A 23,278-nucleotide genomic window follows, 5' to 3' on the forward strand; every position below is an offset into this window, starting at 1 on the left:
AAAAAAAGACAAATCACCTTATCCTCTCACACACCTGATCCCAAAAAACATAATCGACTGACTAGCTTTATGGTTTTTTAGGTACAATGCGCTAGACCCACTCGCTCCAACTTTTCTGATAGTAAAGCTAGAAGATAATTACTTTCGGATACCAACGTCGCTGAGCGTGTTCATGATGAAGGAACCGAATCCGAACGGAGAAACGAACGTCCAATCGTCGAAAGGCGACGTGGAATCGGCGAAAACGAACAACAACCAATTGGAAGAGAAAACGAAGGATAACGCGAGCACCGACGACCCATTCGACGATCTCGACGACGCACCTTTGGACTTCCGGAAGAGGCAAGAACAGGAGAAGAGCAAATCGAGCAAACAAGTTCCAAAGAAGAAAGTGCACACCTGCGAGATCTGTTACGCCACGTTCGACCGTAAGAGCAAGCACACCAGGCACATGTTCAAGCACAGCAACTCGAGGCCCCACAAATGTGCCATTTGCTCGAAAGGGTTCAAAACAACGGCTCATCTATCCAGGCACATGGAGGTTCACGACGAGCCTGTCAATTTGCATGCTTGCAGTCTGTGCGACTTCAAAGCGCGCACCAAACCCTACCTTAAGATCCACTACATCAGAAAGCACACGGAGGATTACAATTACAAGTGCGAACAGTGCGGGAAGATGTTCAAGGTGCAGTCGGATTACACGACCCACGTGAAGGATCACGACACGGAGTCTTGCGTCTGCGACATATGCGGTTCCTCTTATCCGAGCAAAAGCTCCCTCTACTTCCATAAACATTACAAGCACAAGACGAAGGTGAAGAAGTTTCAGTGTCAGACGTGTAAGAAGAAGTTCAAGACGCAGAAGAATCTTGACAGTCACATGGAGCTGCACAAGATCAAATACGTTTGCGAGCAATGCGGTATGGAGTTCAAGAGCAAATACGGCCTCACCAAGCATCTGAGGACTCATTCCGGGGAGAAATCTTATTTGTGCGCGATTTGCGGGAAGACATTCGGGTGTCTGAGCTCGCAGAAGATCCATCTGTTGACGCACGTCGGCGAACGGCCTTACGTTTGCGACATCTGCGGCCAGAGCTTCACGCAGAGATCACCCATGATGCTGCATCGCAGGAAGCATCCAGGAGTGCATCCGCCTCCCCCACCGATTAAAATAACGAACCTGCTTCACGGTGTACAGGACAAAATAATCGTGAACAAGAGCAGCAAGTAAATGCACAAAATCAGGTGGACAATGTACATTCTCTTTTTTTTTCTCCCCTCCCTTTTTTTTCTTTCTTTCTTATTTTTTTTCTTCTTTTTTTTCTCTGTCTGTTCAATGTAAAGTTAGAATGTGAAAAGTATGGTGAACGGGAGCATCGATTTTTGGAGCGGTTATCAATGATGTTTGTTCAAGTGAAATTATTCTTTCGAGTTGAAGCGTTTCCCTGTGAAATTAATTGTGTTCCATTAGGTCGTTCAATTTTGAGGGAGGTTATAATAAGAAGTTTTTTGTGGGATCGTACGTGTACAAGTATTAGGTCGACAGACTGCGTCGTGTTCATCAGTCTACGTGATACGTAAGTTCTTCTTTTTTTAATCTTGAGAAAAATAAATTTGACTGGATGTGGTAAATGTGGTTTGAAGTAATAATGATACAGATACAGATTGCAAGATAATCTTAGATTTTTTAGGTACACAACGAATTTATTAATTATTATTGTCGATTAAATTGTAACGAGTTGTATAGTAGAATGTTTTTTTAGGAATTCCGGATCATTTTATATAAGATATTTAAATTATTCTTTTTCTATTGATGAAAGAAATCATTGATCCGTAATTATAATTAATTGTACATATTTTGTTCATACATTTTTTCCTGTTTTCTCCTGCTCGCTTATAAAATATCAAATTATTTGCTTCTAACATTACATCTTTGTTGGAAGAAATTGTAAGCGTAATTTTTAAATTTAAATAGCTTGTTTTAATCCATTAACACAATTTAAAATTGTGTTGTTAAACTTTGTGTGTATCGATTCAAGCGAAATAAAAGTGATATTTTTGTATAGTCTTGAAATATTGTTTCCTTAAAAAAATTAATCATTTCGCTTGAACAATTTTTAAAATCATTATCATAAACTTTGTGATGATAGAAATGTTAATATTTTAATTAATTATTAATTTTTTTTAACGAATTTGTTTAAAAATTCGAATTAAAAAAATTTAAATTATTGATACATGTTTAATATTCTTTGTTTTCGATTTGTTTAACAAACTAATATATTATATAGAATAGAATGATTGTAATATATAAAATGATATAAATGATGAAAAATTTTTTGACGTAAAAACTTTATATAAAGTTTCAATCAAAAACGTTAAAAATTGACGAACATGTAAAGATCGTAGCTAATATAATATATTATATTGAAATTTGTATCGACAAAATGCACGTAAAAATAACTTTTATATGAGCATAAGTGTAACGTGAAAAATGTAATATAGATATTGATTTATTCTTGCGAAAAAAAATTTATATTACTTGTAAATTTGAAAAAAAGAAATATATAGATACATATATATATATATATATATTTCTTATGTATATGATTATGTAAAATAGTTTTTACGAATTGTATCATTAAGAAATAATGTACAGAAAATAATTTTTTAAATTAACAGTAATCTTCTTATTATTAGTTTGTTATGTTCTACTAATTCATTATTTTTCTTTTTAGTGGAAAAAAAAAGAAATTAATCATTAATACATATCAAAATTCAACTTTCAACATCATTTCTTTCATATTTATAATTAATTATAATTAATTTTACATTTCATGTCTGTCGTGTGTAATAAAGACTAAATCAATTGTAATTACTTACAACAGGTATCTTTAATATAAAATTATAGATCTAATTATTTTAATCGTTTTCTTAATTTCTTTTCAGTAAAAAAACAAAAATTCTAACAATTTTCAGCGGCTCTCCATAAGAAGAAAAGACGTTCGTTAATTTCTCTCCTAGCTGATATCGATACCACTCCGTATGTTCTCCATGAAATAAATAAATTACGCGATATTCTTCCTCCGATTAACATAGTTCTTTTCTATTTTTAGGCCGTTACCACGCGATCCTTTTGTACAAACTTGTCTAGTGGTGCAAAAAGTCGATAAATACTTTCTCCTGCTTGTCGAGGAGACAGTAGAAAAGCAACCGGAAGAGGATTCTATCGCGACAAACATTTGCATCAAGACTGAAGTACAAGAAGAACATCTGAACAACATTTATCGAATCTCAATTACAAGAAACACAGATAGACGAAAAGCCATCCATGTATTTCTATTCAAATATCTTTACACCTGACATTCAATGAATCTCAAAAAATCATTTCCGAGAAGTTTTAAAAAAATTATTCTCAACGTGCACTTTAAAGTACACGAATCAAGAAGCACGAGCAACGAATAGAGTTTTACGTGCAATTACAGTCTCAAGATATTCAGAAGGAAGGATTCGTTGATACGATGACTTTGCACAATAACAGTAGAAAGATGTACGAATGCATGGATCGTGAATTTATGTCGAAGAGGAACAACATATGATCAGGATGCACAACAAGTGTTACAAATGTTCTAAGATAATTGCTTCGTAAATATATGCAGCGATAATTGTTCAGTTATAATTGTGAGATTTTCGGAATCGTGTTTAAATACAAAGTCTCGTTTTTGAAGTATCAATTAACATCAAAAACCGATAAGTTGTAAAGAAAATATTAATTTCTTTTTTATTTTAATTATCGATTTCTTTCATTTCTTCTTTTTTTTTTATTTATTTATTAATATCGTATTATGATTGAATAAATGAACTGATAGTATTGTTATGGTAATTTAGGAAAGAGGCCTTTAATATTGTGTATAAATAGATGTTATATAAATTGGATTCATAAAAATGAGAATATCAGAGGGCTTTATTTTCTTATTGAAAATTGAATTATTGATGTAATAATGAAAGTTTTATTAATAGTCGTTACTTATAGATTAAAGAAGAAATATTTGTAATAATTGTAAGTATACGCGAACAGGGATTTATTGTAAGTACAAAATTATCGTTTTTATTAAAATATATATTGTTATTATATCTTATAAATTTTTTTGTATTGTTAATATAAGAATTATAATGTTATAAATTGAAAGTGATATGCAGTGTTTTACGTAAGTATTGTAATTGTATACATATTGCATCAATGTTTTCAAAAATATTAATCTTTGACAAATATTTAGAACTGAACATTTGGATGAAAATTAAAAAAGTGGTAATGGTGAAATAATAATGTCCTGAAGAATAGAATTCTAATATATTCAAATATAAAATTTAAAAGTTTACTTCTTATTTTCAGGTGAGTCTTTCTTTTATGAGTCTTTCTAATTGTTTGTCTTCTTCGTTTTATTCTAATATTAATATTTCTAATGTGAAATTACTATTTTGTGTAATAACAATAAATGGATCAATCATGTAGTTATTTGAAGTTTTTCTAATTAATTAACATTTAACGTTAAAAAAAAGTTATTATGAATTTTATATTTCGAAGAAAAATTTCAAGAGATCTGCGTTCTATATATTCTGAAGAAAAGAGAAACATTTGATTGTTATAAATCCTTAATTATATTTATATCAGTAATGAATAATGATAAAAAAATATTGCAACGAGTACATAGATTATTTTAATCAGTGGAAATTATTTTTTATTTTCAACGAAAAGTGAAGGTCTCAATATCATGGCTAAAGTAAAATATATGTGATAACACGATAAAAATTGGATTTTTTTTATGGACGATAATAAAATATGATAATATTTAATAATAAGTAATTATATTTATTAGGCACTAAATTATTTTATCAGTTTATCTATGATATCAATATTCACGATAATAAAGATGTTCGTGATATTTCTATTTATTAGTCAAATATTTCATCATCAATTAATAAAAGTTTTTCGAAGATTTTATTCAAAATCTACTATAAAATTATAAGTTATATATGTGAATAACCACCCTTAAAAATTATAATGAAAATTTATTCTAATCATTTTTATAATATCTATAATTCGTTATGTTAAATTTTTTACTCGTACAAAGAAATTAATAATTTATTTCTTAATGAAATACTAATATCAACAACGAAACGTTTTACCAATTATAAATAGAATATAAATTCAACAACTTGTACATAATCCTATAATCATTTAACTTCCATTAGAATGCAAGAAGAGAAAATAAATGCTCCTTTTTATCCAGAGTTTCGTGGATGTCTTAAATCTTACTGACTGGTTTCATTCATGTTTTAGGAAATCAACGCAGCATTTAACGCCGAAGAGCAAAGCCGTCGCTGGTAATCAAACGAGAAACCAGTTAAAATCCTCGTACAAATCATCGAGCATTCTGCAAAGAATCCTGTTTCGAGCGTCGAAAAATCGGAAGCGCAGAAGCAACAGACGTTTGAACAACTCTTCCAATCGCACTGAAACGAAAAATATTTCGGCCAGTTATGCAAATTTCAAACAAGGGAAAGTAAAGGACGAGAGAAAAACTAACAATTGTCCCGAAAAATTGAAAAGTAAGGAGAATTCTTCGCAGCAGGACGATCTGTACAAAAAGCTCCACGATGGCACCTATACCTGCGACATTTGCCAAACTACTTTCGAACAGAAGAGCAAGATCCTCCGCCATATTACCAGCAAACACAGCTTCCATCGACCGTTCAAGTGTTCAACTTGCGACAAAACGTTCAAATATAAATGCGACTTGAAGGCCCATCGGTTGGTCCACCAAGATATCGATTCCAGTTTGTTGCATTGCTGCGACAAGTGCGATTACCGCACGAAAACAAAGAACAATCTCAAGTCTCATTACATCAGAAAGCATACCGATGATTACAAATTCGCCTGTGAACATTGTGGGAAACGTTTCAAGATGGAGTGGGATTTGAAGTTCCACGTCGGGACGCACAGCAATTCCCAACACATGTGCGACATATGTGGAAAATTTTACACGAGCAATTACTCGTTGTACAAGCACAGAAAGGTGGCACATCTGAACGAGTACAAGTTCCAATGTAACGTTTGCAACAAGAGATTGTTGACGCAAGAGAATTTGGACAATCACATGAAACAGCACAGTAGAACGTACGAATGCAAAGAGTGTGGAAAGGTGTTCGCCTCGAAGAGGTATCTGGCGACGCACACGACTACTCATACAGGTGTGAAACCGTACACGTGTAACATTTGCAAGAAGAACTTCAGAACGTCTCATATGAGGAACACTCATCTCTTGACTCATTCTGCGGAAAGGCCGCATATTTGTGATCTATGTGGACAATCTTTTAAGAGGAGGTATTACATGATAGAGCATCGAAGAAAGCATCCTGATGCTCATCTGTCCTCGCCTCCTGTGCCTCTTGGGAAGAGAAAGAGTGTCTTCGAGTTGGGAGCTAATACCGTTGCCGAGTTCCAATCAGAGATTTCTTTGTAACGTAATTATTAACGAGTGTCATTAGATCTCGCAATAAGTTTATCTCTAAGCTTTTGTACTTGTGTCTAATCTGTTTAAAATATCTTGTGCCATTTTAATCTACGTTCTCTTTCGAAGGAACTTATGTTATATATCTATCTAAGATCCGAGAAAGTGTGTGATAAATTATATGATAGCAGAACAATGTAATATTTTATGAAAAATGTAATAATAATTAATATCAATTATGTTAGAAGACTGTAAGACAGTCTTGTATGTATAGAAGTTCATAAAACATGACGAATATTTTCAAAATAATCTGTATATAAGCTTCATTCATTGTAAATGCGACTGTGTAACTATTTTCATATTTATTTATCTCGCCCGATCATTTTCTCGCATATTTCTGCAATTTTTCTTTTATTTTTTCTTTTTTTTTTTTTAATACGATCATATACGATTACACTTTAATTAAATTACACTCGTACGAACTTCCAACACGAAGTAAACAATGAATAAAGACAATGTAATTCTTTAATTAAACAAGACTAATAGTGCGGAATAAAAAAAAAACTCATTCCAAACCCACACCTCGCGTATCTCACAAACACCACAAACTTCTATTTAGACACAATTGCATAGAAAGACGACTTAGACGAGCAGTAAGTAACGCAATTGTGTACAAAGACGGGAAAGGAATACGTATTTCGAAAGTAATCATTCCGTTTCAATTGTGTTTTAGGGAAGGTGTCTGCGGCAAGAGGATCCTCACCACGGATTCCTCCGGTCGATTCATCGTTGGCAAGGACTCGACGCCCATGCAACTTTGGCAGCACGTCGATTCCAATGGTAAATTGCACTATTCGTTGATGCCCGCGTCGAACGACGCCAAGAAACCGGAAGAAAACTTGGACGTTCCCCCCACTCTCGTTAAAATGGAGGACGAGGAGCAACAGAATAACGCCGCGAATCGTTACGTGGACGGTTGCGTCCACTTGTGCGAGGTGGCCATCGACTTTTACACTTGCGACAAGTGCGGTATGAAGTTTCCCGCGGAGAGCATGTTAAACAGACACAAGATCTCTCACAAATCGAATCTCTCCCGGCTTCGTGGAAAACGTTCGAGCGATGGCCACCGGTTGAAAAGAGGATCGGGAGGGAAGGGTAAGAGATCGTCGAGGAAACGAAGATACGATTGCACGTCGTGTGACTTTAGTTGTAGTAAGATGTGTTGGTTAACTGTTCACGTGAGAAAGAAGCATGGGATGAAAGCTTCGGTGAAGGAAGATTCGAGTAAGATCTTGTGCGTGATTTGCGACAGGAAATGTGACACTCGATCTATTCTGAATAAACACATGGAGGGGCACAGGGACAGGAAAACGAGTTATTTCACGTGCAACAGTTGCAGTTTCTCGTGTAAGAGGAGCAGCACTATAGTTTCTCACGTGGTGCAGAATCATCAGAAGTTGAATATCGAGGAGAGCAACCCGAAGAAGAGGTGCAAGGTGACGAAGTGCAACGATGAGGAGATGAAGGAGGAGTGTAAGGAAAAAACCTCGTGCTCAGAGGATCGAGATAAATATGGTTCGAGCGCACCGCCCGAATTCGAATGCAAAAGCGAGCCTTCCATCAGCACTCGCGCGACCAAGAAACAGACGAGCAAGAAGATCGTCGAGGAGCAGTGCAATCTCTGCGACTTCAAGTGTTCGAAAAAAAGCACTTTGTACTCGCACAAACGGCAGCACAAAATCGTGGAGATCAGCGACGTGTACTCTTGCAACGAATGCATATTCAAGACGAATAAAAAGTCGTCTTTGTACTCGCATATAAAGAGGAAGCACAAGGTGGCGAAATCGTGCGCGTCCGACGGCCAGCCGCAATTATTCTATTGCAACCAGTGCGACTACAAGAACAAGAACAAATACGAATTAAAAGTCCACGTGGCCAGAAAGCATACGGATGATTTCAAGTTCTCGTGCGAGACTTGCGGCAAGAAATTCAAAGTGAAAGGTGATCTCACTAACCACATACGTTTCAGCCATAAGGAACAACCGGTTATCTGCGACGTTTGCGGGAAAACGTGTTTGAACAGCAACTCTTTGTACGTGCATCAGAAGTTCGCCCATTACAAGGCTAAATACGAGTGCCAGGTATGCAAGAGGCGGATGGTCACTCAGGAAAATTTGAACGAGCACATGATTAGGCAGCACGAGAAGAGGGAGAACGTGGTTTGCGAGGAGTGCGGGAAAACCTTCTCCAGGAACAGCAGGCTGAAAGTCCACATGAGGATCCACACCGGCGACAAACCGTACACCTGCACTATATGCAACAAATCGTTCGCGCGTAGAACAGCGTTGAAACAACATTTGTTAATTCACACTGGAATCAGGCCTTATGTCTGTGACATTTGTGGTAAAGCGTTCACGCAGAAACCTGGGTTGATCAGCCACAGGAAGTCGCATCCCGGCTCCCATCCTCCACTTCCTAGGGTGTTGATCGATCATATACTGAACGAAGTGATGAACAACTGAGATTGTTCAGCGTACAAACAATCGAAGAAGATCGTTTAATATCCGTGAATGGAAATGATTATCCTGTGCAATTAGTGCTTTTTTTATTTGTCTTATTTGTTAGCGGACTATGTAAAGGATTAAGATACTTTTAAGATATTAAAATAGGGATATGCAGATTATCGTCTGTGTTATTTTTATTAGTTTATTAGCTTTATTAAAATCCTCGCTACGGAGATTTACAATTTATGTATAAAGGGATACTTTGTATAAGCACCGTTATAACGTACTGTATGTTGCTGAGAATGTAGAAGAGATGAGAAAAGAAATATTTAATTTTTCGTTCAATCAATACCGAGTCAATACTTTGACTTTGTCTCGTCTCGTGCTTCAACCCTTCGAATCATCTTCGAATTTTTATGGAATCTCAATAAACGAATATCAAGCCAACGATCCGAATTTCATCTCTCAGATTTTCTCTCAGTAACATAGCATTTCGAAATCATTGAAATGATTGTTTAAATCTTAAAATTGCATATTTTAAATTATTTATAAAAGTATATATGATTCTCTTGTTTCCATCTACGTTAGAATCGTTATTGAACAATTTCGCTCATTTATAACACTCCAGATATGTATATAACTGTCTGTAAAACGTATTACAAGATCTTTTTTATGTAATATATCCAACATTGAATTGAAATATTGTTGTATACGTACAAATAGGATTTATAATCTTTTAATTTTCATTACAATTTCATTACAGTGAAATGTTTATTGATGATGCAGAAAAACTCCTGTATATCTTTGTTTGACTATTATCCTGTTATTTACAATATTACTTAGACAGAAAAATTGGACACAATTTGTCTGCAATTGTAAGTCTGACATACTTGTTCTTCTTTCGTGTGGAAATTTCTTAGATTTCTCGTAACGCAATTACAGATTATCGTGCATGAATAAAAATTTCATTCGCGATACATTTAAAGAAAAAAGATGGGGAAAAAAAATGCAGGCGACACACAGATCTAATCGTCGTCCTGTTTTCCAAGTACCTAACTGACTATTCTGTACTTTTCAGGATTCTAAACGGGGATGGACGTTTTATATACGGGAAGGAATCGATTCCAATGCAGCCTTGGCAAATCGTCGACGTAGAAGGTTGCCTCTACTATGCCTTCCTTCCAACGAATCAAACGCCAAAGCTCGGTGAACGGGAGAGAACCGTCGCGAAGTCGGCGGACGATAGTCCGAGGAACAGCGAAGGGGAGGAGGCTTTCGTGATCCCGGCCGAGGACGAGACAGGTGACAGCGATCTGTGCCCAATTAAAATAAAGAAGGAGGACATTGACGACGTATCGTCGTCGAACGAGGACAATTACGAGGACGCGAAAGGATACGCCTGCGAGGAATGCAACATCTGTTTCCCAGTGATGCAGATGTTGAAACGGCACAGGAACGCGGTCCACGAGCAGGCCCAGCGATACAAATGCAAGGTCTGTTTCAAGATATGCCGTAGCCTGGTCGCGTTCAAGATGCACGTGGCCCTGGAGCATAAAACGGAGGAGGAAGAGGTGAAAGATTCGGAGAGTCTGACCTATGCCTGCAACTATTGCAACTACGAGAGTACGAACAAGTCTACCCTTCATTCTCACATCAGTAGAAAACACTCGACGAAACGTATCGGGAGGAGGAAAAGTAGTTACAGGTACACGAGCGAGCCGGAGGAGTACTCGTGCGACGTGTGCGAGTTCAAATGTCAGAATCGGCGTAGATTGAAGGAACACTTGGAGCGGAAACACGCGTCGGAGTACAAGTACGACTGCGAGTATTGCGGGAAGAAGTTCAAGGTGAAGGGGGACATGAGGCTCCACGTGCGTTTCAAGCACAAGGAGGGGCCTATCGTGTGCGACGTGTGCGGGAAGACGTGCTCGAACAGCAATTCCCTGTACGTGCATCAAAAGTGGGCCCATTTCAAACCAAAGTACGAGTGCGAGATATGCAAGAGGCGCATGGTGACGCAGGAGAACCTCGACCAGCATATCTTGCTGCAACACGAGAGACGGGAGAGCTTCGTATGCGAGGAGTGTGGAAAGTCGTTCACCGAGAATCATAGATTGAAACAGCATATGATGACTCACACCGGGGACAGACCTTACGATTGCCACATATGCGGCAAAGCTTTCGCGCGTAGAACGGCTTACAGGCAACACTTGCTTATTCACACCGGCAAACGGCCGTATATCTGTGATATCTGCGGTAAGACGTTCACGCAGAAGCCTGGCCTGATTTGTCACCGGAAGTCGCACCCCGGAGTCCATCCTCCCCTACCTGTGGTGCACATAGAGCACATCCTTAGCGATTTCATGAAGAAGGAATGATGTTGCGGCGGGACTGAATCTCGTACGATGTGTACATTTGACGCCGGTTGTGTGACGTGACGTGAGGAAGATGAGAGGTGTTCTTCTTCCCGCGCAGAGGAATCCTTTCGTGTTCTTTTCATCCAAGATTTTATATTAGCTAATTTAATTGAATTTCGAACTGTTAAATCGATTGTCGAGTTATTAATTAATAGTAGGTAGAAGAGAAGAGAATCGGTCTTCCTCGATGTAACAATTGTTAACGCGTTCCAATCACACTGCGTTACATTTTCTGTTGATGGAAACGGAAAATTGCGAGGAGCGTAAATCATTGTTCGCGCAATCATTACGCTATATAATTTTAAATATTTAACTTTTTAACTGATTTGAACGAACATTCATTCGAGGTTTTTTTCAAGCGATCGATTTCGCCCGTGTTTTTATTCAATTTCGTACGCATATTCGAGATATAGGAATAAAAGTAATTTTGTACCATTTCGTTTGTGTAAGATCGATGTTCACGCGGTCTTTTCTTTTTTTTTTTTTTTTGTGCAAACGAATTATTCAGAGAACGGATAGCAAGAATTTGAAATCTATTGTGAAATATATTGTACACAAGATGAAATTATAAATTTATTTTAGGCGCAATCTCGTGGCAGAATATATATACATATATTTTTCTTGACTATTGTCCAAAATTCTTACATATAATTGTCTATGATCATTTGAAATAAAACGACATGATTTTCAATGCGATTGAAGATATATCGTTATTTGTCTAATATAATTAATTAATATAGTAGATATTGTATGATATTTCTACTTTATTATATTAATTTAAATTGAGAATAGTCTTTTACATCTTTTTCTATCCCTTTAAATGAAATTTTTTCTATTATTATAGTGACAGTGATACATGAAAACGAATTGTGAAATAACGAAGATTAGTGTAAATTGAACGAAGTATGAAAAGTTGTATACTTTTCTATTATGAAATGAATGAAATTATAAAATTATGCAGGTAAGTATTATGATTTATTTGATGATAATATCAATAAACATTTATAAATATTTGTAGGCAATAAAAAATCTCGAGATGTGCGTTACTTTGAATAATAATGTAATTTTTAATCGTACTTTGTGTTTCAGGGAATTCAGTTCACGACTATTTCGGGATGCGACAAGTTCATCTCTAACGATTAATCAATAATTGTGCATCCTTGAAGTGCCATAAAGAGAAACGATTGCCTTTATTATGGATTTTTGCCACTTGATTACACCATCGACGATATGGTTAAAAATAAATTGCAATATCTTCCGATTCATCTTGAACAAGTATTAAAACGATAAATTTCTTGAAAGTTAATAAGATAATATATATATATATTTATTTTATCGATAAAAGACTGAAATGACAATGATTCGTAAGAAAATTAAAGAAATATTTTTTAATCGATTACACTTCACAAATATTGTCATCCATACTGTTTGTATCGTTTTCTATTTGCACCGAATAAAACCTTGAATTTTTCTTCTTCTTTAACTCTCGAAGAATAAAATTATTAATTACTCAATCTATTGGTAGTAGTAATTTTACTCTTTTCACGTCAAACTCGCCATGACTATTAACTTTGACTGTAAGTAATCATGATAAGTAAAGTACAATCCTTTTAGAACCCTAATAAACTTTAACCATTTTCCTGTTTTAGGAATGGACAAATCCGTTTCAACCCCGTCTCGAGACCGGATATAACCGGCAACATTGAAGAGATCAAAAGAGAAACGAGATCACCTGAGAAGGCCGAGTGTAAAATTTCACCGAGCTGTGACATCTGTCAAAAACAATTTAAGAAAAAATACCTGTTAAGAAGACACAAGAAGCTTGCTCACGAGGATGAAGACAAGAGAGACGTATCCTCGAAAGGCAACAGTTCCCTCGTGGAACTAGGATCCCAGAAACAGGAAGCTTTGTCCTGCACCATCTGCGACTTTGGTTGCAATAAGAGATCAACGATGATAGCCCATCTGGCGCAAAATCACGAGGGTTCCGGGAAAAGTAAATTCACCGGCAAAAGAAAATTCACTTGCATCATATGCGGCCTTATCTGTTCTCGAAAGGAGACTTTAAGGTCTCATTTCGTGCGGAAGCACACCCAGCACTACGAGTTCTCGTGCGAGCAATGCGGCAAAGAGTTCAAGATCAAGGGTGACCTAACCACCCACATGAGGTTGAATCATCGGGAACCACCGGTCATGTGCGACGTTTGTGGCAAAACGTGTCGTAACAGCCACAGTTTGTACACCCATCAGAAACACGCCCACTACAAAGCGAAATACGAATGCCCGGTGTGTCATAGAAGATTGGTGACCAAAGAGAACCTTGACCAACACGTGTTGACCCAGCACGAGAAGAAGGAGAAGTCCGTTTGCGAGGAGTGTGGGAAAACATTCTTCGAGAATCATGATTTCAGGAAGCACATGAGGATACACACCGGAGACAAACCTTACAGCTGTTCGGTGTGCGCTAGAGCGTTCACCACGCACAGCAGTTTGAGCCAACATTTGCTGCTGCACACCGGAGAAAGGATTTACGTTTGCGACGTGTGCGGCAAGTCGTTCGCCCAAAAGGCTGGCCTCATATGTCACAGAAAGATTCATTCTGGAACGTTGCCTCCCCTTCCTGTGATGCATATCGATCATATCTTGAAAGAATTCATGAAGAAATAAACCATTTATTATATATGGCCGCTGTGCGTTAGATTTAAGAAATATTTTATCGTTTCTTTTTTCTCTTCTTCTTCTTTTTCTCTTTTTTTCTTTTTTTTTTTTCTCATTATTTTTTACATCGTTAATAAGTATTATTCGTATTATTCGTATTATCGCGAGCTATCTTGAAAAATTTTCTGAAGACTGATTCAAAGCAATATATATTCTTTCGAATCTTTTCTTTAGATGTATGGAACGAAAGTTGAAAGATTTATACGAAAAAGAATTTATCGAAGTTTTCTGAAAATTGTTATTAAGATCTTTACAACGTTGGGTTGTATTAATTGTTCTTAGGGAATAATAAGAGAGAAAAATTAAATGTATTAGATTTAAGCGCTACTATTACTACTACTACTACTACTACTAGATTTAAGACTACATTAATTCCCTAATGTTTCTACAACGTAAAATAACCAATGATAATCTTTTATCGTAATTTTTTTTTTTACATGGACGGACTTTCTGTAAAAAATTTTCCTCGCGTAACAAACAATAAAGTATAATTTTTTTTCATCCCCACGACGCGTTTCGATCTACGACGACAAATACATATATTTCTCTCGCACCTGTGCTTCACCCTAATCTCTCTCTCGCTCTCGAGCATTGCTCGCGACTAACTCTTCGAGTAACATTCTAAGCGAAACAACTCTGCAACAATCTCTTTTTACGTTGACTGTAATGATGAGCAATCTCCCGCTAACTCCCACTCTTCACATCCCTGTGCGCTAACAACAATCTCTGCCGGTTAACAACAATCTCTCGATCTCTGCCCGATCTCGCGCGAGAAACATTGACGCCACTTTTCAATTCAATTGAAAAGAGAAATGACCGAGCGAAACGCTTTTTTGAGAGCTTGCAGATCGACAAGAAGCGAGCAAGGGTAACCCCTTTAATAACGCAGGTGATCGATGATGTTTCAGGTTCGAGCTCGACACCCTCAACTCGCGCGGTATCTTTATCTACGACAAGGAGTCGGTGGTGATGAAGAAATGGCAGATCCTGGAATTCGATGGGAAACCGTACTACGCGTTTGTACCTGAAGGCGACACGCCGTTGGCGGAGGAGGATATACCGGAGCAAGTGGACGAGGCTGGGAACGAGGAGGAGAAGCAGGATCTCGTGAAGGTGGAATGTTTATACGACGAGGAAGAGTTGCAATACGATTCGACCGACGAGAAATTGTACGAGGAGGATGATCTGTTGAACAGAAGCGGGGAGCTTAAGGAGGAGGACGACGTGAAGCCGATAATATTAAACGGTGGCATCGAGGGGGTCGAGAACGACAAGGCGATCGGCGATCTTTATCAGGTGAAGGTTCAAGGTAGCATGGTGACGATAGAGAAGTTGACGTCGAGCGACGTGGAAGAGGCGAAGGAGGTGGTGGAGTATCAGCAGGAGGAGCAGGAGGAGGAGCAAGAGGCGTACAACGATCAGGAGCAGGTGTTGGAGCAGGTGGAGCAGGTGGAGCAAGGGGATCAGGAGCAGATAGAGCAGATAGAGTACTTGGAGGAGGAGATATTGGAGTCGGCGAATAATCACGTGACCCCTACGAAGACGCGCAGAAAGGTGTCGAGGGGGGCGGGCAACGCTCTCAAGTGCAAGGTGTGCTCGGAGATGTTCAGCTCGGCGATCTCGTTCAGGAAGCACGTGGCGTGGACTCACAAGAAGAAGGTGTGCATACAGGAGGATGGCGCGTACATATGCGCCGTTTGCGATTACAGGACGCTGAAGAAGAGCCTGTTCGCGGCGCACTTGGAGAGGAAGCACGAGACGTGGTCGAGGAAACGGCCCAACAACATGTTGTTCCCGTGCGCCGCTTGCGGCTTCGTCTGCAGATCGAAGCACTCGTTACAATCACACTTCATAAGGAAGCACACCGATCGTTACGAGCACCAGTGCAAGTTTTGCCCGAAGAAGTTCAAGGTGAAGGGCGACCTGACCAATCACGTGCGGTTTCATCACAAGGAGAAACCGATCAATTGCGACGTGTGCGGCAAACTCTGCCAGAACAGCGGCTCCCTTTACGTCCACCAGAAGTGGGCGCATTACAAGCCGAAATACGAGTGTCATATATGCAAGAGGCGCATGGTGACGCAGGAGAATCTCGATCAACATCTGTTGACGCAACACGAGAAAAGGGAGAAGATCGTCTGCGCGGAGTGCGGCAAGACGTTCACCAAGAAGGACTCGTTCAAGAGGCATATGGCGGTGCACACAGGGTGCAAGCCGCACTCCTGCCTGATATGCAACAAACCGTTCGCGAGGAGGTCTCAGTTGCGTCAACATTTGCTCATCCACACAGGGAAGAGGCCGTTTGTCTGCGATATATGCGGCAAGGCGTTCACGCAGAAGCCTGGCCTGATCTGTCACAGGAAAACGCATCCTGGCCCTCATCCACCGTTACCCGTAATGCCGATCGCGGACATCGTGAAAGAGTTCACCGAAGGCTACGTGCAGGAGATAAACGCGCGCGAGAACGAGGAGAGGATCGAGGAGGAGGCGTAGGATCAATGTTGTTCCGTTTTATCCATTGATCTTTCTTGATTCGAAGGCGACGTTTTCTCACACTTTCGATACTTAAATTCGATTTCGACGATCGACGATCGAGAGAAAAGATACCGCGAGAAGTTTTCGTCTTGATTGTTAAATGGTTGTTTGAATCTACGTTCGAGAGGGGAGTTCGATGAGAGAAAAATTTGGATTGGTAAAGGACAGCGCGATGATAGATAGATAGATAGATAGATAGATAGATAAATTTTAATCTAGTGGAGAGTTGTAAGAGTCTTAAGTTGTGTCTGCTCGTCGTTGAAGGATAGATTGGAATAAGAATATTGTAATGAATTATTATGATTATTATTATAATATCGTTTTTAGGGAATTTTTGTGTTATCGCTAGCAATTTGCTGACTCAATAATAATATTAATTATTATTCTAGTATTTATTATAATCGAAGAGAAATCTTATTGAACGATATAACTTATCAGTTAAATTAAGAATAACGATAAAATTAAACGTAACTTTTTAATTTCTTAATTTTCTTTCGATATTACTAAGATATTATTTCTTTCTATATTACAGTTTAAAAATTGATAAAAATTGAATTTTTTTTTTCTTTTTTTTTTCTTTTTTTTTTTTTTTACAAATCCATCGATTATTTCCTATTACTGCAATCATGGATTTTAAATTATACATCTCTTGGTAAAGATACATTATTAATATTATTAACGATAAAATTTTTTGTAAAAAAAATACTTACGTATAAATTGAAACTTCCGAATAAATGTATGCTTCAACAACGAGTAAGAGCAATAATTCCTTGTTCAATCGAAACAAATTATAAAACGCGAATCTTGAAATTCCAAGATACTTTGTATACCATTGAGATTGAAAGATTAAAGACGAACGATAATTATTTTTAGACTTATCGCGTGTAATTGTAAGAATAGAGATATAAGATGTACAATATAATATCAGCCTTGTAAATTGAAAATTTATGTTAAGAAAGAAAAAAACAAGAAGAATATAGGAATCCTTTTTGAATTTTCCTTTCAGTTTACCTGTGGAAAGTCTGGAAGTCGGTCTCGACTGGTTTCTAAGCTTTTAATATATTATTTTAATTTAATCTTTAGTTTAATTTTAGAGTTTCATATTGTTGATAAAAAAATACAATTCGTATTATTATTATTATTATTGTTATTATTATTATTATTATTATTATTATTATTATTATTATTGTTATTATTATTATTATATACGTACATATATATAATAATAAAAAAAGAAAAGATCAATTTTCCTATAATGGCTGTAAAAAATTGCAAATGAATCGTGTATACATCCTTTAATATGTTAAATTTCAAGTTGATAAAAGGGAATAAAATCATGTTGCATTCTCGATATTTAACAATATCGAATAAAATTAAGAAGACTAAGCGAGCAAGTGTGCTTGCTCGTTTTTTTTTTTTTTTTTTCCTTAAAATTATTAACGCTAAATTAATGTTTTATAGTTTAATACATGTGTGGTGATTCGGTTTAATAATAAAAAAAAAAAAAAAAAACAAAAAGAGAGAATCAGATTGATTTAATCGCGTTAAAAGGTTTTTGCTTAACCACTGCTCGCGAAGAAATGGAAGAATTTCATCAATGTCTCACATAAACACATACTGGTCGTGTCGTTCTATCCACGTAATCGTGAATTTAATCGTAAATTTCATCGGAACTCCGTTGTTACACTCCGTTGTTACACTCCGTTGTTACACGTTGTGATATGTCTCGACGACACGTTGTTCTATTTGCGAGAGCTGACTCCTCCTATAGAGAACTAACTATAACACAGCACAGTGTGCACTCCTCCTATTCCACTCCGTGTGTGAACGCAATAACACTCGATCATCATTTTCGACCACGTTGCTAGTTATATTCCAAGAGATGAAAATGTAAAAAAAGAAAGAAAAAAAAAAATTCACGAGAAAAAGGATGCTCGCGCTATAGAAAGCTACGCCTAGAATGGCTATTTTTCTAAAAATCAATATCTTGCTCTAATAAGAACGACTACGTACATGCTGTGTATAGCTTGAGTTTGAAATAAATATTTTTACTGAGCCCGATCTGTTCAACTATCCTTGAAATAACGCCGAAAAGAAAAATGGAAATGAAAATTATATTTTTTACCTGAATATTTTTTAAAAATATATAAATATTGTAAAGATGAAAAAAATATTTTTTTACATAGTCGCGATCGAACTATGTAAAATGGTTTTAAAGTAATACGCAAGATAAGTATATTTGATGATATTAAACGATCGATGATTGAAACGATAATAATCGATTATTTTTATACGTTTACAGGCTCCTACTGTTTTGGATCGTTTAGAAGAAGGTAGAGAAGGTACGATGAATACAGATATTAGAGCCCTTAAGATTTCATTTTTATCTTTACCAAATTTTTACAGAAACCATATTTAGATTTAAGCTATTAATCGTTAAAATAATTCGAAAATCCAAAATTATTTTCCAGTGTACGCTATATTTATACATGTACCTTTTTAAGTTCATAAGAACATTTCGAAACTTTTTCGACGCTTTTACCAAAATTGTGTGTGAAGTTTACCAATATCAAAACTTTTCGTATTCTTCGAAACCAACGATAACACGATGCGTTCAATTTTCTGTTTTAGAATTTTGGATCCTCTGAGCGAGGAATTCAAGCCGGAACAATCTCTCTCCTCGTTGGAGTTCCCTGATGGGTACGTGAATTGGATCGGCAAAGAGAACTTCGAGATAGTATCCACGAGTCAGGAAGAGAACAACGTGGAATCTCTTCGACCAAGCCTCGATCAAGCAAAGAAGAAGACCGTAACTCGTCTAGAGTGCGACCATTGTCGACGCAAGTTCCTCAAGAAGAGCAATCTGGCTGAACACTTGAAGAAGCACAAGCACAAGTGTCCTGATTGCCCGAAAACTTTCAGGCTTCGTCGATACCTGGCCTCTCACGTGGAAAAGATCCATCGACGCCAAGTGTACGATTGCAGCGTTTGCGAGTACAAGAGCAACAACAAAGGTACCCTGAAGAACCACTACATCCGTCTGCACACGAGCAACTACGATTTCTCTTGCGACACTTGTGGCAAGCAGTTCAAGATAAAGAAAGCGTTGAATCATCACGTGAAACAGAACCACAGCGATGCACCTCCAATAGTGTGCGACGTCTGCGGCCATTTCAGCAAGAATCTCCACGCTTTGAAGGCCCATATGAAGTACAGACACTACAAGCCTGAATTCATATGTCAAATCTGCAGAAGAGGCATGACCACTCGCGAGAACCTGGAGCAACATTTGACTTGGCACGAGACGAGGGAGAAGGTGTTGTGCCCCACTTGTGGAAAGAGGTTTAGAGGCCGAGATTTGGACTCTCACATGAGAGTGCACACCGGGGTCAAACCATTCCCCTGCCCTGTGTGCGGGAAATCGTTCAGAAGGCAGACTGCTCAGGAGCAGCACGTGCTCATTCATACCGGGAAGAGGCCATACGTTTGCGACATTTGTGGCCAAGCGTTCGCTCAGAAACCCGGCCTGATTTGTCACAGGAAACGCCATCCTGGACCGTTGCCCCCTTTGCCTGTCGTTTCGATAAAGAACATCGTGACCGAGTTCACTAAGGAATACACCATGAAGAACACGATTATTAAGATTGAATGAATGGATGGGGGAAGGAAGGAATCTGTGTGGGATCTGTAGGTGAGGATGTGCAAGGAAAGGCTGTGAAGGGGAAATGATTTTTAGAGAGATCCATCATAAATGAGATTCAGTGAGTGAATCATTGAAAAGAAGAAATTTTTTTCTTCTTCTTTTTTGTTTAAAAGAATATTTGCATACTGAAATAGTCTAATTCAATCATTTTATAATGTCTTAAGTCTATGATTGTTGAATAAACGAAGAAATTTGTTTGTTTCAATTGCACGTGTACGAGAAGAGAGTTTAGATGAGGATTTATGAAAATGATCGAGAGATATGCATAATGATGCAGTTTTAAACGACTTTTATATCCTTTTTTTGTATTAAGTGGATTTTTATAAGTATTCAAGATTTTTATAGATACAGTTATTTGTATCGTTATCTTTATTGACAAAATAATTGAATTTTATATCCTTTAAAAGTATTTTGTATGTTTAATCGTGCAAATCTTGTTTGTATTTTTTACCATTGTATATCTCAAACTTTTTAATAAAATTATAATTAAATACAATTGATTAGGTATTGTATTAACCATTATATTATAATATAAAAATATTTAACCGAGCAGAGAAACTATTATTATTCTATTTTACGAAAAATATAAAAAAAGAAAAAGTAAGTATAAAGAAAAAGTTTGCATTTTTATTTTTTTAAAAAGGTATAGAAAGGAAATTTCTGTTGAGAAATAAAACGATCGAAAAAAATTGAAATCACATTTGAATCACATCGTCCATTACACAAAAATCTTTAAGGTATATAATATATATATATATATCTATTTAAAACGATCGTGAAACGTTCATCATTCCGTTAAAAATTTGTCAAGTAAGTAAGCTCTCAATACAGAAGCATTGTCACGTCACACCGTCTAGATTATCAAATCCTAACTAGGAACCACCTCGATCTGTTTTAGTTCGCCTGCATCGGATCCATTGAACGGAAGCGAAGCGAATCCTCTGGAAGATGGTTGCGCCATCAAGATAGAGAACTCGTACACGTTGACGAGGAAAGAACGAAGGAATCAAAGGGACGAAATCAGAGCGAGGAAGAGGACGAGGTCGAAGATCGACTCGATCGCGTCTCCGACTTGCAAAACCAAGAAACCCGTCGAATTGAGGAGAGCAAGGCCGAGACAGGCCGAGTTACTTTTTGAGTGTGACTTTTGCGGTAAACAGTTCGACCGGAAATCGTTGTTGGCGTCTCACATGAAGCAGCACAGGCACCGTTGCAAGACCTGTAACCAAACGTTCAGATTGAGGAAAGACTTGAAACAGCACACGGAACAAGTTCACGGGCCTGTGCTGTACCCTTGCACCATCTGCGAGTACAAGAGCAACAACAGGTGGACGTTGAAGGATCATTTCATTCGAAAACATACGAGCAGTTTCGACTATTCCTGCTCCGTTTGCGGGAAGCAATTCAAGATAAAGAACGACATGGTGCAGCACGCGAAGCAAATGCACAGCAATGCACCGCCCATTATTTGCACCGTGTGCGGCCACGCATGCAAGAGCGTCCCCTCTTTGAAGGCCCACATGAAATACAGGCATTACAAGCCTGCGTTCGAGTGCAGTTTGTGCAAACGATGCATGACTACCCAATACAACCTCGACCAGCATTTGCTGTGGCACGAGAAAAAGGAGAAGGTTGTGTGCCCCACTTGCGGCAAGACATTCGGCCAGAAGAGGGATTTGGATCTTCATCTGAGGATCCACGAGGGTATCAGGCCGTTCTCTTGCCCTGTCTGCGGTAAAAAGTTCCCGAGGCGGACTGCCCAGGAGCAACACATACTGATACACACCGGCCAGAGGCCGTACACTTGTGATATATGCGGGCAGAAGTTTGCTCAGAAGCCGGGATTGATCTGCCACAGGAAGCGGCATCCTGGACCCCTGCCACCCCTCCCTGTCATCTCTATTAGGAAGATCATCACGGATTTTACTCAGGGATTAAGTGACGCGACGATAGAGAAAAAGGAGAATTGATTGAATTGAGGAATGATTTCGTACACTTGTGACTTTTTTTTTTATATATATATATATATTAAATATTCGTGGTTCTGGTTCTTGCAATGCTGTCTTGTTCTAAGTGTAAAATTCGCGTTGTTTTCTTTCGATATTCGTATGATTAATATATTTTTATTGATATCGGTAATTACTAAATTGCAGATGCTTGGACGTTATAAAAATAAAAAATTTTTATTACGCAAAGCTTGAAAGTTCGAATTCAATTTTGAATTCATTTTTTTTTTATCGTGTTTACAAAAATAATATGATTCTTCATCCAAATATTTGCAGCGTAGTAATCATCGTATTTGTTGGTTATTCATAGTGTTGAATATTATGATTACGTATTAGATTTTTATCCGTGTCGTTATCTTTGATAAAATATTACGAAACAAGAGGAAGTATACAGATTTTATTATAAATAACGAATCTATCGTGTGAAAAATATTTTTATCTTATTACGTTTAGAAACTCCAGACAGTATAATTTTATAACGTTATAGGGGAATTGTATAAAGATGAAATAATCGATTATAATTGATTATAGTAGATTGGACATAAAATGTTAACGAGGAATTGTCAAAAGAATTTGTACATCTCGTCATTTTGCGAGAGATGGTTGTATTATTCATTGTTTACTTTGTTACAGCATAATTTGTATTAGATAATCTTATACGTATATGTAAGTATGTACTTTGTACGCAAACAGGCTTTAATTATACGTTAAAACGATAATTATTTTTCGGTACGTCCGTATTACGTCCATTTCTCGGAAGATCGAATACATTACTCGAGAAATCACAAGCAGAGCGCTTCTATAATTTTGTACAAAAAAAAATTTTGCAGAAAAAGTCAATATTAAAAAAAGACTACTTCAATAAGATAGTTGAAATTTAAATATT

The 23,278-nt window shown here is 37.3% G+C and overlaps 3 protein-coding genes and 1 long non-coding RNA gene across 8 annotated transcripts in view; 3 read left to right on the plus strand and 1 right to left on the minus strand.

Moving 5' to 3' along the window:
- The window catches only part of LOC107995633 (zinc finger protein ZFP2), a 53,429-nt gene extending 34,690 nt beyond the window's left edge, over window positions 1–18,739 (plus strand). Inside the window, exon 5 of one of the 5 annotated variants that reach the window (XM_062073926.1) lies at window positions 15,057–18,739. In XM_062073926.1, coding sequence (XP_061929910.1) covers window positions 15,057–16,641 — 1,585 coding nt within the window. In that variant the 3' untranslated portion in view covers window positions 16,642–18,739. Of the gene's footprint in view, window positions 1–81; window positions 2,562–5,338; window positions 7,074–7,242; window positions 9,461–10,091; window positions 12,125–15,056 lie in introns of those variants that run through there. The other 4 variants (XM_062073927.1, XM_028665671.2, XM_062073928.1 and 1 more) reach the window with 4 other exon arrangements.
- Window positions 5,129–6,514, minus strand: LOC133666015 (uncharacterized). The gene is made up of 2 exons (XR_009829524.1): window positions 6,390–6,514; window positions 5,129–5,511 (listed from the first exon to the last, which is right to left on the minus strand). It is a non-coding gene; the product is annotated as an uncharacterized LOC133666015 (long non-coding RNA).
- Window positions 18,740–19,291: 552 nt separating the features above from the next.
- On the plus strand, window positions 19,292–20,335 carry LOC108003704 (zinc finger protein 502-like). The gene has a single exon (XM_062073485.1). The coding sequence runs from the start codon at window positions 19,292–19,294 to the stop codon at window positions 20,333–20,335; it is 1,044 nt and encodes a 347-aa protein (XP_061929469.1).
- Window positions 20,336–20,380: 45 nt separating this feature from the next.
- Window positions 20,381–22,356, plus strand: LOC133665932 (oocyte zinc finger protein XlCOF6.1-like). The gene is made up of 2 exons (XM_062073486.1): window positions 20,381–20,397; window positions 21,285–22,356. Exons 1-2 carry the CDS (start codon window positions 20,381–20,383, stop codon window positions 22,354–22,356), a joined length of 1,089 nt encoding a protein of 362 aa, XP_061929470.1.
- The last annotated feature ends 922 nt before the right edge of the window (window positions 22,357–23,278 follow it).

The sequence above is a fragment of the Apis cerana genome, linkage group LG4, assembly GCF_029169275.1.
Source record: "Apis cerana isolate GH-2021 linkage group LG4, AcerK_1.0, whole genome shotgun sequence".
NCBI classification, from domain to species: Eukaryota; Metazoa; Arthropoda; class Insecta; order Hymenoptera; family Apidae; genus Apis; species Apis cerana.